This window comes from Chionomys nivalis, chromosome 3, assembly GCF_950005125.1.
Source record: "Chionomys nivalis chromosome 3, mChiNiv1.1, whole genome shotgun sequence".
Lineage (NCBI taxonomy): Eukaryota > Metazoa > Chordata > Mammalia > Rodentia > Cricetidae > Chionomys > Chionomys nivalis.
This window is the reverse complement of record NC_080088.1, coordinates 82,433,098-82,447,824: the sequence shown is the minus strand read 5'-3', so window position 1 is coordinate 82,447,824 and position 14,727 is coordinate 82,433,098. Positions and strand designations below refer to the sequence as shown.

General features: G+C 45.9%; 1 protein-coding gene across 4 annotated transcripts in view; it reads left to right on the top strand.

Moving 5' to 3' along the window:
• The window catches only part of Fry (FRY microtubule binding protein), a 404,412-nt gene that overhangs the window by 277,670 nt on the left and 112,015 nt on the right, over positions 1-14,727 (top strand). For all 4 annotated transcript variants that reach the window (XM_057765235.1, XM_057765236.1, XM_057765234.1 and 1 more), the window contains 3 exons: positions 1,793-1,900; positions 10,197-10,455; positions 13,013-13,195. In XM_057765235.1, coding sequence (XP_057621218.1) covers positions 1,793-1,900; positions 10,197-10,455; positions 13,013-13,195 — 550 coding nt within the window. The remainder of the gene's footprint in view (positions 1-1,792; positions 1,901-10,196; positions 10,456-13,012; positions 13,196-14,727) is intronic.

The window sequence follows — 14,727 nt, the reverse complement described above, 5'->3', positions numbered from 1 at the left end:
GTTCCAGATTGTTGTAACCACCCAATATGGGTACTGGGAATTGAACTCGGGTCCTCTGCTAAAGCAACACACACTCTTAAGCTCTGGACCACCTCTCCAGCCTCTCTGCCGCTACCCTGTATTCATTCTTAACATACTTAAGATAGTAGCACTCTTACCACAGAAGCATCATTGCAGATAATACCAAGGAGTAAGTCTGCTACTTGACATTGATGATTCAAACATAGAGAATTTGATTCTGCTTGTTGCATTTCTGTCCTGAGGACAGTTGGGGTACTGTTCCAGAGTGATTACATCTGTCTGTGCCCCTTTGTGTTTTCATTACTGAGTCTGTGTTCTACAGTTGCATTAATCTGGCACCACATTTATATTTATCTCTGAAGACCAAATTGTCAGAATTTTTATATGTTGCTGTAGGTTGTTGCTCTGGTTCCTTGGGAGACTCCTAGAGTAGTTTTTGCTAATTGATGTAGGAGGACCCAGCCCACTGTGGGCGGGGCCACCCCTAGGCAGGTGGGCCTGTGCTGTATAAAAAAGGAAGCTGAGCAGGCCCCAGGGAGCAAGCCAATAAGCAGCATTCCTCTGTACTCTTTGCTTCAGTTCCTGCCTTGAGGTCTTACCCTGACTTCTCTCAGTGATGGGTTATTGCCTGAAGTGTAAGATGAAATAAACACTTTTCTCTCTAAGTCACTCTTGGTCATGATATTTAACATAAGAACAAAAAGCAAACGATAGCATGTATCATTATTTTAAAAAGACTTATTTGAAAACACTCAATTGAAGCATAATTCATCAGGGGGAGAAATTTCCAGATGTTTTGCTGCTTGTCTTAGTTGGGGTTTCTTTTGCTGTGAAGAGACACCATGACCATGGCAACTCTTATAAAAGAAAACATTTAATTGAGGCTGACTTACAGCTCAGAGGTTCAGTCCATTAGCATCATAGCGGGACACTGGAGAAGGAGCTGAAAATTGGCCACAGGAAGTGATCTGGGACATTGGGTATAACTTGAGCACATATGAGACCTCAAAGCCTGCTGCGGCAATGATACTCTCCTTCCAACAAGGCCACACCTCCTTATGGTGCCACTCCCTATGAGCTTATGGGGACCAAATACATTCAAACTACCACACTGGTAAACATTCAAATCCCACTCAAATACTAGATATAGCCGTGATAGTCATTGCTTTGCTGATCCACTGAGGCTTTTTTGTGATTCGAGTGTTGGAAAGTCATCCATGGGGACCAATCTCTGTGAAATCCTACTGAGCGGCTAGCTTGTGATCAGGTGCTCTTGGTGTCTGGACGTTCAGAGATCTGTGACTTGGAATCACATCTCAACTATTTTGTTGTTTTCAGTTTGTTTTTTAATTAGATTTATTCATTTTATTTCATGTGTGAATGTTTCGCCTGCATGTACATGTGTGCACCTCATGCATGTTTGGTATCTGCTGAGATCAGAAGAGGGTATTAGATCCCCTGGAACTGAGGGCTGTGAGCCACCATGTGGGTGCCGGGGATCAAACCTGGGTCCTCTGCAAGGACAGCCAGTGCTCTAAACAACTGAGCCATTTCTCCAGCCCCATGTCTAGACTTTTACAAGCTCATTCATTGGCCCAAATGAAGTTTTGAAAGGATAAACACTTGATAAAGACATGGGGCCAGCACCAGGCTATACTTAGAAGGTCTGTAGTATATGCTAGCTTTTGTTCACACTCTTAATCATTTTTTTGTATTTTTTTTTTATTTTCATAGTCTTTTGACTTGCTTCGATTTTGTCATCAAACTCTAGGGGTGAAAGAAAACCAAAAATAGATCTCTTCAGGACCTGTGTCGCTGCAATTCCTCGACTGCTGCCTGATGGCATGTCCAAACTTGAACTCATTGACTTGCTGGCCAGGTAGGTGAAAACAATCCCAGCTGTTAGCCAATCAAAATTGATTTTACTCTTTTGTCATTACCTGAAAAACAGAGTAGAGTGTTTGCTTTCAACTGGTGGAGGTTTACTTAATAAGGTGTTGTCCTAGGTCTTATGTGTGACAGGAATAAAGAACTTAGTTGTTTTTGGTTTTGTTTTAGTTTTAATGATGGGACTTGAACCTAGGGACCCACTTGTGCTAGGTACGCTCTCTGTTACTGAGACATATCCCCGGTTCCCTCTTTTACTCTGTTTGAGACACGGTCTCACTAATCACCAGGCTGGTCATAAATTACAGTCTTCCTGCCTCAACCTCGGACTATAGGCCTGGACCATAGGCTTGACTTGTAACCCTTTAAGATGTCTGTTTTGTTTTTATTTCCATGCCCAAGGGGTTTAAAATAAATACAGACGCCGGGCGGTGGTGGCGCACGCCTTTAATCCCAGCACTCGGGAGGCAGAGGCAGGCGGATCTCTGTGAGTTTGAGACCAACCTGGTCTACAAGAGCTAGTTCCAGGACAGGCTCCAAAGCCACAGAGAAACCCTGTCTCGAAAAACCAAAATAAATAAATAAATAAATAAATAAATAAATAAATAAATAAATAAATACAGACATCTGCATCCTGAGCGTGGGCCTGCACAAATGAATAGCACACAGTAGATCCTTGAGTTCAGTGGGTAGAGGGGCCAACTGTGGACCAAGGAAGCCAGAGAATAAAAGACTTCACGGAAAGATTGAGTTCAGAAAAGTAAAGGGAAGGGTGTGGCCTCCTATGAGAGCTCATCTGGGGTCTGGCCCTCAGTTTGAGGTACCTAGACTCTCTGATGAGGTCAAAAGAGACAGTAAGCTTTTTTTTTTTGTTTGTTTGTTTTTTTGTTTTTTTTTTTTTTTGGTTTTTTTTTTTTTTTTTTTTGGTTTTTCGAGACAGAGTTTCTCTGTAGCTTTGGAGCCTGTCCTGGAACTAGCTCTTGTACACCAGGTTGGCCTCGAACTCACAGAGATCCACCTGCCTCTGTCTCCCAAGTGCTGGGATTAAAGGCGTGCACCACCACCGCCCGGCTGAGACAGTAATCTTAAATCTAACAGTAGTTATCCTGAAAGCTACCAAAAATCACACTTGTCTTTCTTCCCATCTTCCACATGACTACACAGTCCAACTCAAACCTAAAAACTGTTTGCTTTGAGTGAAAGTATCTGTAGTCATCGTCTCTATAATCTGAGGCTCCCGTTGACAACATATGTCTTTCATTTCAAATAAAAAAACCAACATAGAAGGCAAAACCATGTCACTGGGATGTGGGGGATGGAAGGGAGATTTAAGAAAATGAAGGGAAAAAAGAGCTAGGAAAGCCAATAATGAAAGGACATAGATGCCCGCCTAGAGAGAGAATTTCAGCAGCAGGCAACACCATTGACAAGCCATTTTAGGGACTAGCAAGACGGTGCAGAGGGTGAAGGGGCTAGACAGCCTGGGTTCAGTCCTCAGGGTCTACAGGTGGAAGGAGAGAACTGACCCCTGACCATTGTCCTCTGACCTCCAGGCATAACTGGATCATATATGTACCCACACAAGCGCACACACACACATACACACATGCATATACAATAAATGTAATATTGAAAATTGTTTTATTTGGATTGGAAAGGTCAGCTCTGTGGTTAAGAGCACTGACTGTACCCTTGCAGAGGACTCCGGCTCAGCTGTCTGCACCCACCTGGCATCCTGCAATCGTCTATAGCTCCTATTCCAGGGGCTCTGCTGCCCTTATCCGAAATCACCAGGCACCCATGCGGTACACAATCACTTATGTAGGCCAAACATCCATACCCTCACAATCACGGTGCTGCTCAGAACTGAACTCACGCCCTCTGGAAGAGCAGCCAGGGCTCTAATCCATCAAGCCACCTCTCCAGTCCCCCATAAATGTGAATATTTAAATGCCATTTGAGGTACATTAATCTGATAACGGCGGCAAAAAGGAAAGCCTAGGAAAGAGAAAAATATTAGCATCTAACCCCCAGGGGAACCTGAAAACCTGAGGATGCTCTGTCCCCTGGGGTGGGAGCCTCGGTTTGTTTATTTAGATTCTGATGGGACAGGGTTCTCAGGTTAGAGAAGGGAACCACCTTGGATACACGCAGCTCATCTTTTTCCGGGCGACCTACTGCATGAGAGCCAGAGGACATCAACAAATGGGCTCCAACTAGCAGGCAGGAGCTTTTATTGCCTGCTACTCTCCGCACCCTCCTCCACGCCTCTAGCATAGGCCGATGCTGAGTGCGAAGGCTATTGGAGATCCACGACTTTAAAACCGCTCTCCTAAGACTTCCCTTCTAGCGTGTGTGTGTGTGTGTGTGTGTGTGTGTGTGTGTGTGTGTGTGTGTTACCTCCCATCAGTCACCGGAGCCTGCCTGTTGCTTCAAGCATGATCAAGCTTCAAGCCATGGATTCTCCTCCTCTCTATTCCCAAGCTTAGGAGTTACTTTAAGAATGGCATAGACTGGGGAGAAAATACAATAGAAAGAGTTTGCCTCACACATGCGAGGCTCTGAGTTTAATCCCCAGCCCCTGCAAAACTGTATAAGGTATAGATAATTAACACTGTCCGTCGGCTTTACTAAGGCCCAGCAGGCAGGGAGGCTGAGGCAAAGGGGGGGGGGGGAATGGGCCTGAATTGAGGTGAGCTTTCGGTTCTGAGGAGACCCACAAGGAACAAGCCATGAATAACACACTGATTTGGGGGAGGAGAAGAGTTAGGAAGGAAGGGATTGGGGTCCCGTGAGGGTCATCCACTCAAGTAGTCTCCTGGAATGAGAGCAGGGACTGAGAAAGAGGAGAATCTCTGGCTCAGAAGCACACAGGAGTCATGGGCCAGTTTACTGTGGGCAGCAGTAGAGAGGTCGACAACCGGAAGTCAGTATTTTTGTGACAGGACATGGGAGGATCCGGGGACCAGGGATCAGGACTCTAAGAAATCTGTAGCCAAGACCCCTACCACTAGCCATGTGGACCAACAGAGAGCAAGGTCCTGATGGAGGAAGCAGGAGGGAAGAATGGGAAAATGGCAGAATTTTCTTGAAAGTTTGAGCTTGGTACCCCTGCTTGCTGTTTTACTGCCTGTGCAACCTAGACAAATTATTTAAACCCCCAGCATACCCTTTCTCTGTGGGTAAAGATTTGGTAATCTGAGGACCTTTGAGAGGGCTAAATAACGCTGAGGCATCTGCAGGCTGCTTAGTCAGAGGGAAGTCTGTGGGAAAGCGCCAGTTATCAGTGTGGGGTGGGAGGGACGTTGGCTTTCTTCAGAGATGTGGCTGGTAATGGCCTACATGAAAGCCTTTGAAATGCCAGGCTTTTTAGATAACGTGGAACATTCTGGGAGAGCGCCTGGCTCTGCTTTGCTGTGGGTCTGGTAGAAGGCTCTCAACCTCTGAAATCACCTTGACAGCCTAATCCGGTGATGCTGGAATCTGTGGACCCTGGTGCCAGACACGCGGGGAGGGGATTGTTAGACATCGTTGGAATGTCTGGGCTATTTATAGCATCCTGTTTATTATTGTGTACATTCTTATAAAGCCCAAAGCCATGAGTCTTGTTTTTTAGAGGAGAAAAGAACAAATAAATATTCTTGAAAGTTCAAGAAAAATAGCCAGACTATTGGAAGCTTGTGAAAGGAGCTTTTTAAAATATAAACTTCAAAGGAAGTTTATAAAAATAAAATAGTCAGAGGGTGTTCTCAGAGAGCAATAAAGAGCCTGTGACCTACCTATACACCAGGTCCTCTGTGTCCTGGGAAAATGAGGTGCTTCACATGCCCCCCACCCAGAGGTCCAGAGATAAAGGTGTCGTGATCTGCTCACGAGAAATGTGCGTTTCTGTTGCCTGCCACACAGGAAGATTTCCACCACTCTGCCCCGCGAAGTCCTATCAAGGTTGTGCCAAATTGACTTGATGCAATATACATAGCCTGGCCAGAGGAGGGCGCTAGACTCTTCACGCTTACTCAATAGTGCATTTTTACCAGAAAATTAGGTTTTCTTCATAATTGGAAAAGCCAGACCAGTGTTTATTCAGGCTCCCATCCCTTACCGGTTCAACTCCCAGTAAGGGGTTTCAAGGATGTGTCCCACGTGACTGCTGCAGGCCCGCCATGCCAGCACTTCTGGGTCCAGCTAAATCCTGCAGACACACAAACCACAGACAGTAGTGTGTGGAATGAGAGCTGGCAAGCCTCCTTCCCCAAGATACTAAATTTCTGACATCATATGCATTATTCAGCCAATGAATAATGGCTGGTCTGAGAAATCTTAGCCAGTGGGTTTCCTGGAGGCTGTGGAGATTGTCCTGGCTTCGTGGTCAAACCCCAAGTTGTCTTACATTCCTGTTCTTTCATGGAGCTTGTATGATTGACTGGAGGGGTACCCCAAGGGTAGACCCTGCGTGGATTGGCTAGAAAGGTACCCCAAAGGGTAGAGTCTGTGTGGATTGGCTGGAGGGGTACCCCCAAGGAATCTCCCATACAAGGTGGGATCTTACTTCTTCCCGATTTTTTCTCTCACTCACCTTCCCAGATGTGTCCTACTTCTTCCGTAGACCACAAAAAATACAGTCAATGTCCCTGACTGTCCTATGTCCTGTCGTGTTCTCAGTTCCATATGTGTTTTAGAGATTTGATAGTCATTATTTGCTCCCCCTTCAAAAATTTGACTTCATTAATATGACACCCTCCTCATAGGGCTGTGAGAATTCAATAACACATGGAGATAGCTTAGCATAGCGCTTACACACAGCTCACGACAGCAGTAGTTCACGGAGATAGCTTAGCATAGTGCGTACACACAGCCCACACAGCGGTAGTTCATGGAGATGGCTTAGCATAGCGCTTACACAGCTCATGACAGTGGTAACGCATGGAGACAGCTTAGCATAGTGCGTACACACAGCCCACGACAGCGGTAGTTCATGGAGAAGGCTTAGCGTAGCGCGTACACACGGCTCACGACAGTGGTAGTTCATGGAGAAGGCTTAGCATAGCGCGTACACACAGCCCACGACAGCGGTAGTTCATGGAGAAGGCTTAGCATAGCGCGTACACACGGCTCACGACAGCGGTAGTTCTTTTCAGCGAATCTTCACTCTTGCACGATATATTCTGTGTTATACAGCTTTTGTAAGTTTCTAGGTAAGCTGGGTACAGACCCATTCCTGATTTTAGACAAGGAGACTGTATGTTAGGAAATTAAAACTGGGGTTGGAGAGATGGCTCAGCGATTAAGCAACCCAGGTCCCCTGGAAGAGCAACCTGGGTCCTAGCACCCACATGGCAGCACATCACTGTCTCTTAACTCCAGTTCCGGGGGATCCAGCGCCCTCTTCTGGCCACAAAAGTATATCCACAGATATACTTGCAGTCAAAGCACCTACACATACTTTTCTGGCTTCTTACATTTAGAGAGATTCCAAAGACTGAGCTCCACTGTCTTCTATCTAGTGTTTATTATTAATTTGTGGATGCATCTGAGGTGCGGCTATGTACTGCAGTAACCTGTGATATCTGAACTGCATTAATCACTTCCTCCACTTCCCTTTGTGAGCACGCTGTGTTGTGAAAAGCACAGCAGGCGAAGAATAGCATCTGGCTGTGTGTGTTGCCTCTCTAACTGTTTGACCCAAAACGTAGTTCAGCACACAGTAAATAGATGGAGGTCGTCTCTACAGTGCTCCCCCAGACAAAACTGCCATGACCTCTGGTAAACTGGAGCTGACCAGCAGCCTGCCCCTCAGCCTGCTGGGTTCCCATTGCAGCCTGTGATAGTATCGCCAGACCACCTGGCTTTGTGGCCTCTGCCTGGTAATATTTTTCTTAACCCTTCGTAATTTAGACAGGGATATCTCTGCCAACTGATCTTTTTCCTTCAGCTTATGTTTCTTCAATTTGAAACACACCCAGATAGCCGAAGTATTATTACAAGTCCTTAGCTAATTGATGAAAATCTGGAACTTGCCCGGTGAGGAGGTTTGTGCTATGTGTCATTTGTCTGACCTGATAAGCAAAGGTCAGCTTTGTCCGGGCTGTACCCACCCCTCAATGCATCTTCATTGGTTCAGCTACACCCTTGTGAAAGAAATATGTACCCTGGGGGTCCATGTAATGAACTCACTCCAATTACTTGCTCTAGATCACTGCAGATAGAGCCCTGGGGCATCTCGCATTGGCACATACCTGTGGGAAACGTCCTCTTGTTTGCTAGCTTGCCTGAGCCACTGGACTAGCGCCAGGCCCTGCCAGCTCCTGGTGCCAGCCGCCTGGAATGTGGCCCCACTGATGTTGCGGTGGTAGTTTCCTTTTGTCTGCTTCAGGGCTAAGCCTATCCTCGGTGCTTTTATTTGGTGTCTTAATTATTGTCTTAAATGTACCTGAAACTGTTTAAAAAACCCCAAAACAGATATGTTTCTTAAAAATTTTTCCCTAAGTCCTCAAGGCAAATCAGACGTCTTCACAGATTGCTTCTTTTTATCTCTCTGTTATCTTTTAGCTACTGCATCGGAGGCTCTTGGAAAATGAGGGTGGGGTCAATTGAACTCATAGTATTCAAGACCTGCTCTTGGAGTGGAATACGGAAATAGCATCACTTCAAGAGGCATGGCCACCCAGAATAGCAAAGACTGCCTCACCATGGGGCTCCTGGGGACTTTAAAAATGATCTTGTACTGTGGGCTTGGAGTCAAGACAGATTCCAGATTGCAGGTTGTTTGCATCCATGCGGTAGATGAGGACTGAACTAATGTCACTGAGAAAACTCGAGGTATTAACAACTCGTGACTTCCTCTGGGCTCAATGTGGCACAGCTCTCGGGCTCAGTGTGGCACAGCTCTCACCCTCGGTGCCGCCTGGTTCCAGAACTATGCTGCTTTGCTGGAGCCACTGCAGGAATGTGCCACAAGCTGGGGGCTTAAATAAGAGCAGCTGATGGTCTCTCGGGTCTGGAGACTACAAGTTCAAAGCCAAAGTGAAAGCAATGTTGCTTCCCTGTGAATGCTGGGAAAGTGTGTTTGCTCGGGGGAGCCTCTCAGCCTCGCTTCTGGTGGCTTCCTGGTGATCTTTGGCATTGCCTGGCTTGCAGAGATTGCCAGTCCTACTGGATTAGAGTCCCAGCCTACTCACCATAAGACCCGATCCTTATGTAATTATTTCTGCAGTGGCCCTCATTTCAAATAAGGTTTGCTTTATAAAGGGAGGGGAGGGTATAAGGTGTCAACACATGAGTTTTATATGTGACACGATTCAATCCAGTATTTTTACCGTTGATTAACATTTTTTCATTTAATGCTAATTCCCAATTATTACAATATTATACTTCCTTAAAATATGGTTTGATATCTTTGGAAGATTATGATCCCGAATGTCTTAAGAAACAAACAGATATAAATATAATAAATAAAAATCATAAACCTAAAACGAGAAAAAGGCCAGATGGTGGTGGCGCACGCCTTTAATCCCGGCACTCAGGAGGCAGAGGCAGGTGGATCTCTGTGAGTTCAAGTCCAGTCTAGTCTGTGGAGTGAGTTCTAGGACAGGAAACTCTGTCTCAAAAAACCAAAACAACAACAAGGAGCTAGTGAGTTCAAACCGCAAACAACAAAGATAACTTGAAACTATTTAGAGAAAGGCTGGAGAGAGATGGCTCAGAGGTTAAGAAACACCTGTTGCTCTTGCAGAAGACTTGGGGTCAATTCCTGACACCCAAAGGAAGCTCACAACCATCTGTAACTCCAGTTCCAGAGGATCTAGTGTCCTCCTCCGGTCTCTGTATGTATCAGGCACACACACAAGCTACATGAAGACAAAACACTCATACACACAAAATAAAAATAAAGCCAGGTATGATGGTGCCTGCCTTTAATCTCAGCATTCGGGAGGCAGAGACAGGAAGAGCTCTATGAGTCTAGGCCTGCCTGGTCTTCATGGTGAGTTCCAGGCTAGCCTGTGCTATACAGTGAAACCCAGTCCCAAATAATACTGCTAATAATAACAATAAAAGCCTTTTTAAGATGGTAATACTGGGAGTCGCTCATGGAGGCTCCAGGGGAACTGAGAGTTTTGAAACTCTTAAGTAAATATAAAATTAAACTTTAAAAAAAAGTATCCATTTGTGTCATTTATTAAGAATTAAGTGAGACTCATTTTCAACCACAAGTGGAAGTAGAGAATTGCGTCTTCTTTCTTCCACCGCGAAGCAGACGGAAGCTGGCCCTCTCACCCCTCTCTTCCCAGGCTCTCCATCCACATGGACGATGAACTGCGACACATCGCGCAGAACTCTCTTCAGGGGCTGCTGGTTGATTTCTGCGACTGGCGGGAGGACGTGCTCTTCGGCTTTACAAACTTCCTGCTCCGGGAAGTAAACGACATGCACCACACCCTCCTCGATTCCTCCCTAAAGCTGCTTCTGCAGTTGCTCACCCAGTGGAAGCTGGTCATACAAACCCAGGGAAGAGCCTACGAACAAGCCAACAAAATCAGAAACTCCGAGGTGACTCCCCCAGCCAGCCCACTCACTCCACACTTTTATGTAACACACACACACACACAAAGACAGTAAGTTTAGCCGGGCGGTGGTGGCGCACGCCTTTACCCCAGCACTCGGGAGGCAAAGGCAGGCGGATCTCTGAGTTCCAGGCCAGCCTGGTCTACAAGAGCTAGAAACCCTGTCAAAAAAAAAAAAAAAAAAAAAAGACAGTAAGTTTAGAGAACCTTCGGAGTTCTTCTTTCCTATTATGTATTACCTGACCTGCCTTTGATGCTAGCCCTTAGTTCTTCCGCCAGCCACATTGTGACCAAGAACTCAGGATACGACCTGTCATTAGGTTGGACTTGTTAACTCCAACAAGGAATATGTAAAGAGTAGAAATTGTTTGTGGGGGTTTTTTTTTTCCCCATTTATAAAAACAAATGACCAGTGTACCGGAGAGATGGATCAGAGATTAAGAGTACATACTGCAGGGCTGGAGGTGCCCTCTTCTGGCCTGCAGGCAGACGTGCAGACAGAACACTGTTTACAGAATGAATGAATGAATGAATGAATGAGGTGCACACTGCTCTTTCGGAGCAGCCAAGTTCAATTTCCAGTACCCATGTGGGATGTCTTGAAACTTCCTATAATTCCAACTCCAGGGGAATTTGACACCTCTGGCCTAAATGAGCACCCATAATCTTGGGGACACATATGTACACATAACTGAAAATTGTAATAAATCCTTAAAAATAAGGACAGATGACTGAAGGATTGAGAGGTAGAACTAGACAGGGCTGTGGGCATCAAGACAGATGATAGTAGATACCACAGTTAGCTGTCTACCAGGCTGTGGGCATAGAAACAGACAAGGGTAGATCATGGTTAGCTGTGTGCCAGGCTGTGGGCATCGAGACAGATGAAGGTAGATCTCACAGTTGGCTGTCTACCAAGCTGGGTTTTTTCCTACTTAGCAACGTACTTGTCACTCCATCCTGTACCCACACAGATGAAAATGCCATCTTAGGGTTTCTTGAGAAACCCTAAACGGTAAAAATGAATTCAGCAATCTGGGAAGGGCCTTGAAGAGGACCAGATTCTCAGTGCCACACGGCGAGCTGACAGTGGCCGTGCAGATGACTCTGGTTCAGGATGGACAGCGTCATCCGTGGCTCCGAGTCCTGTTTGGACTATAGGTGGCACAGCAGCACCCAGGGAACAGTGAGGGTGGCGTTCAGGTCCCTGTGTGCAGCACGCACAAAAGACAACTGCCGGAAGAGCAGGAATCCTGAACAGCGCGGGCCCCAGGGTGGTCTTTGCTTAAGGGTCATGTGACTGCGGTTTGGGGACTTCCTGAACATGTCATGTAAACGTGCAAAGCTTGGGTTAGATTCCTCCCAGGGAAAATGTAAAGGAGTGTGATGGTTCACACCTCTAATCCCAACACTCAGGAGGCAGGGGTAGGAGGATCGTAAATTCTAGGCTAACCTGAGCTGCATAATGAGACCCCGGCTCCAAAAAGCAGATAAAAGGGAGGGGGAAATAGCTCGGCAGTTAAATGTACACACTGTTTTCCCAAAAGACCCGAAAACAGTACCCTATCAAGAAGCTCGTAATTGTCTACTAATTCCAGTTCCAGGGGATCTGATGCCTTCTTCTGGACTCAACCTGCACTCAGGTGCACATACACCCCACAGGCACTTGCGTGCAATTAAAAACTAATAAAGCCGGGCGGTGGTGGCACACGCCTTTAATCCCAGCACTTGGGAGGCAGAGACAGGCGGATCTCTGTGAGTTCGAGACCAGCCTGGTCTAAAGAGCTAGTTCCAGGACAGGCTCTAAAGCTACAGAGAAACCCTGTCTCGAGAAAAACAAAAACAAACAAACAAAAACAAACAAACAAAAAAACTAATAAAAATATTTTTAAAGTTTTTAAAAATAAATGCAAATAAGCAATAATGACTACTCGCCCCCACCACCCCACCCCAAGAGAACCTAAATTCTCTTCTGAAAAATCTCCGACTTTGGGTTTGAGCTGTGCCTGGGAGTAGAGAACTTGCCTAGTACATAGGATGCTCTAAGTTCAGCCTTCCCAGTGCACATATATACTGTACCTCCCGTGTGTGTGCGTGCGTGTGTGTGCGTGCGTGTGTGTGTGTGTGTGTGTGTGTGTGCGCGCGCACGCGCGCGCACATGTAAGCAAGTCTCAGTAAAAACTAAAAATCTTTGAAAGTTCAACTCAGTCGTGCCTTTGGTCTATAGCAAACTTCAGTGGAAACAAATTAGACCCCTTTGACACAGACATCGCATAATCCCAAATGGTGCAGCCATTCTCTCTGAACAGCCTTTGAATCGTCTTTTCTCATCAGAGCCAACAGATGGCTGGCGTTATCGCAAAGCACCCATTGATCTGAAAACCAAAAAGGGAATTAGGATATTTCATGAATAATAATCAATTCACACGCTCTGTCTCTAAGCTGTTACAATGTATTCTAATATGGCAAAGCCAAATGTGCAGCAAAGCTGTGCTCCCTCCCTTGTTACCCTGCTAAACTCAAAATGTGTTCTCGCACGGCAGCTCATTCCCAATGGCTCCAGCCACAGGATGCAGTCGGAACGAGGCCCCCACTGCAGCGTCCTCCATGCTGTCGAAGGCTTTGCTCTCGTCTTGCTCTGCAGCTTCCAGGTGGCCACACGCAAACTGTCCGTGTTGATACTCAAGGAAATCCGAGCCCTCTTCCTTGCCCTGGGTCAGCCTGAGGTATGGCATGTTCTCAAGAAGTCTAGCCATTCCTTCCAACAGCTAGAAATAACACGTTACTGTTGTCTGTATGCAGCATGCGTAGCATCAAGACTTCATTGTTGATACACTGTTGGGTTTTTAATTGGGTAGTGGCTTTTTGTTTTCTTTATTTTGTTTTGAGACAGGATCTGGAACTCTGTGGACCCAGCAGGCCTTGAACTCATGGAGCCCTGCTTGCCTCCGCCTCCTAAATTCTGGGATGAAAGGCATGCAACACCATTCCCAGGCTATAATTTGAATTTTTTTAAAAAAAAAATCCTGTTAACTGGTTTTTAAGGTTTTGTTTATTGTTATTTTATGTGTGTGAGTGTTTTTCCTGCATCTGTGTGTACCATGGGCATGCAGGGTCCCTGCAAGCCAGAAGTCATTAAGCCTGCTGGAACAGGGGTTGCAGACAGTTGTGAGCTGCCCTGTGGGTGCTGGGAACTAAACCCTGGTCCTCACTGCTGAGCCATCTCTGCAGCCCCCTATACTAGTCTTCCTTTTGTTTTTGTTTTTTTTTTGCTTCTTTTGAGCATGTCATACTGCATTTACATCATTCCCACGCAACACTCTCCCCACTTCAACTCCTCTATGTCCCCGTCAATTTTATTATCTCTTCCTTGACTATTATTGTTGTGTATATATTATTATATATATATATGTATCAATACAGCCTGCTGAATCTCCCTAGTGTTGCTCATACAGACGTGTGTTAGGGCTGACCACTTAGGATCAGATTACTTGTTGGAGGCTCACCCATGGAGAAGACTAATTCCTTCTCAGCAGCCATAAACTGCCTGTAGCTCTGCATCTGGGGTGGGACCTTGTGAGACTTCCCTCGTCCTCACAGGAGTACTGATTGTATTGGTACTGTTGCGATTTCGTGGGCATGACAATGTCCTTCATCTGCTAGAGGCAAATCGTGTATTCTGACAGTGACTGAAGAGACCATTTCTAATTTACTAAATGATCCTACTGGACTAAGAATTTTACTGTTAATTTAAATTATGGGTCATTTTTCTCGATGTTCTACATACATCTAATTAAGACGATGCTATGTATCCACTAGAGAATAGACTAGGAGAAGTAAAACATCTTCTTTAAAAAGTCACTCACAGTGCCAAATCAAACAGCTTCATTTCGATGACAATGGGAAACACATGTCCTCCCAAGATAAGAGGCGGAGCTGCGCAGTCCATCGGTAGCACAGGATGTGGGGGTCTGTCTATAGTCACAGCCCCCATTATCAGTTATCCTGGTGAGCCAGGGACCCCAAATAAGAGGCATTCTAGTGTCCCAGTGAGGCATGTTCCTGCAGGGTTTCTGTTCCTGAAGCTTATCGCAGAGGCGTGAATGCCGGTCTCTGTGACTAGTACACAGCGCGGGTATTTAGATTCTCGAGTGTGTGCAGGTCTTTGAAAATGGAGCTCTCATTATCTTGCCCTGGAAACCAAAAGCCTGTGTATCCTTAGGACCACAGGGCTGTAGTCCCTGCCTTCTCTCTCCTG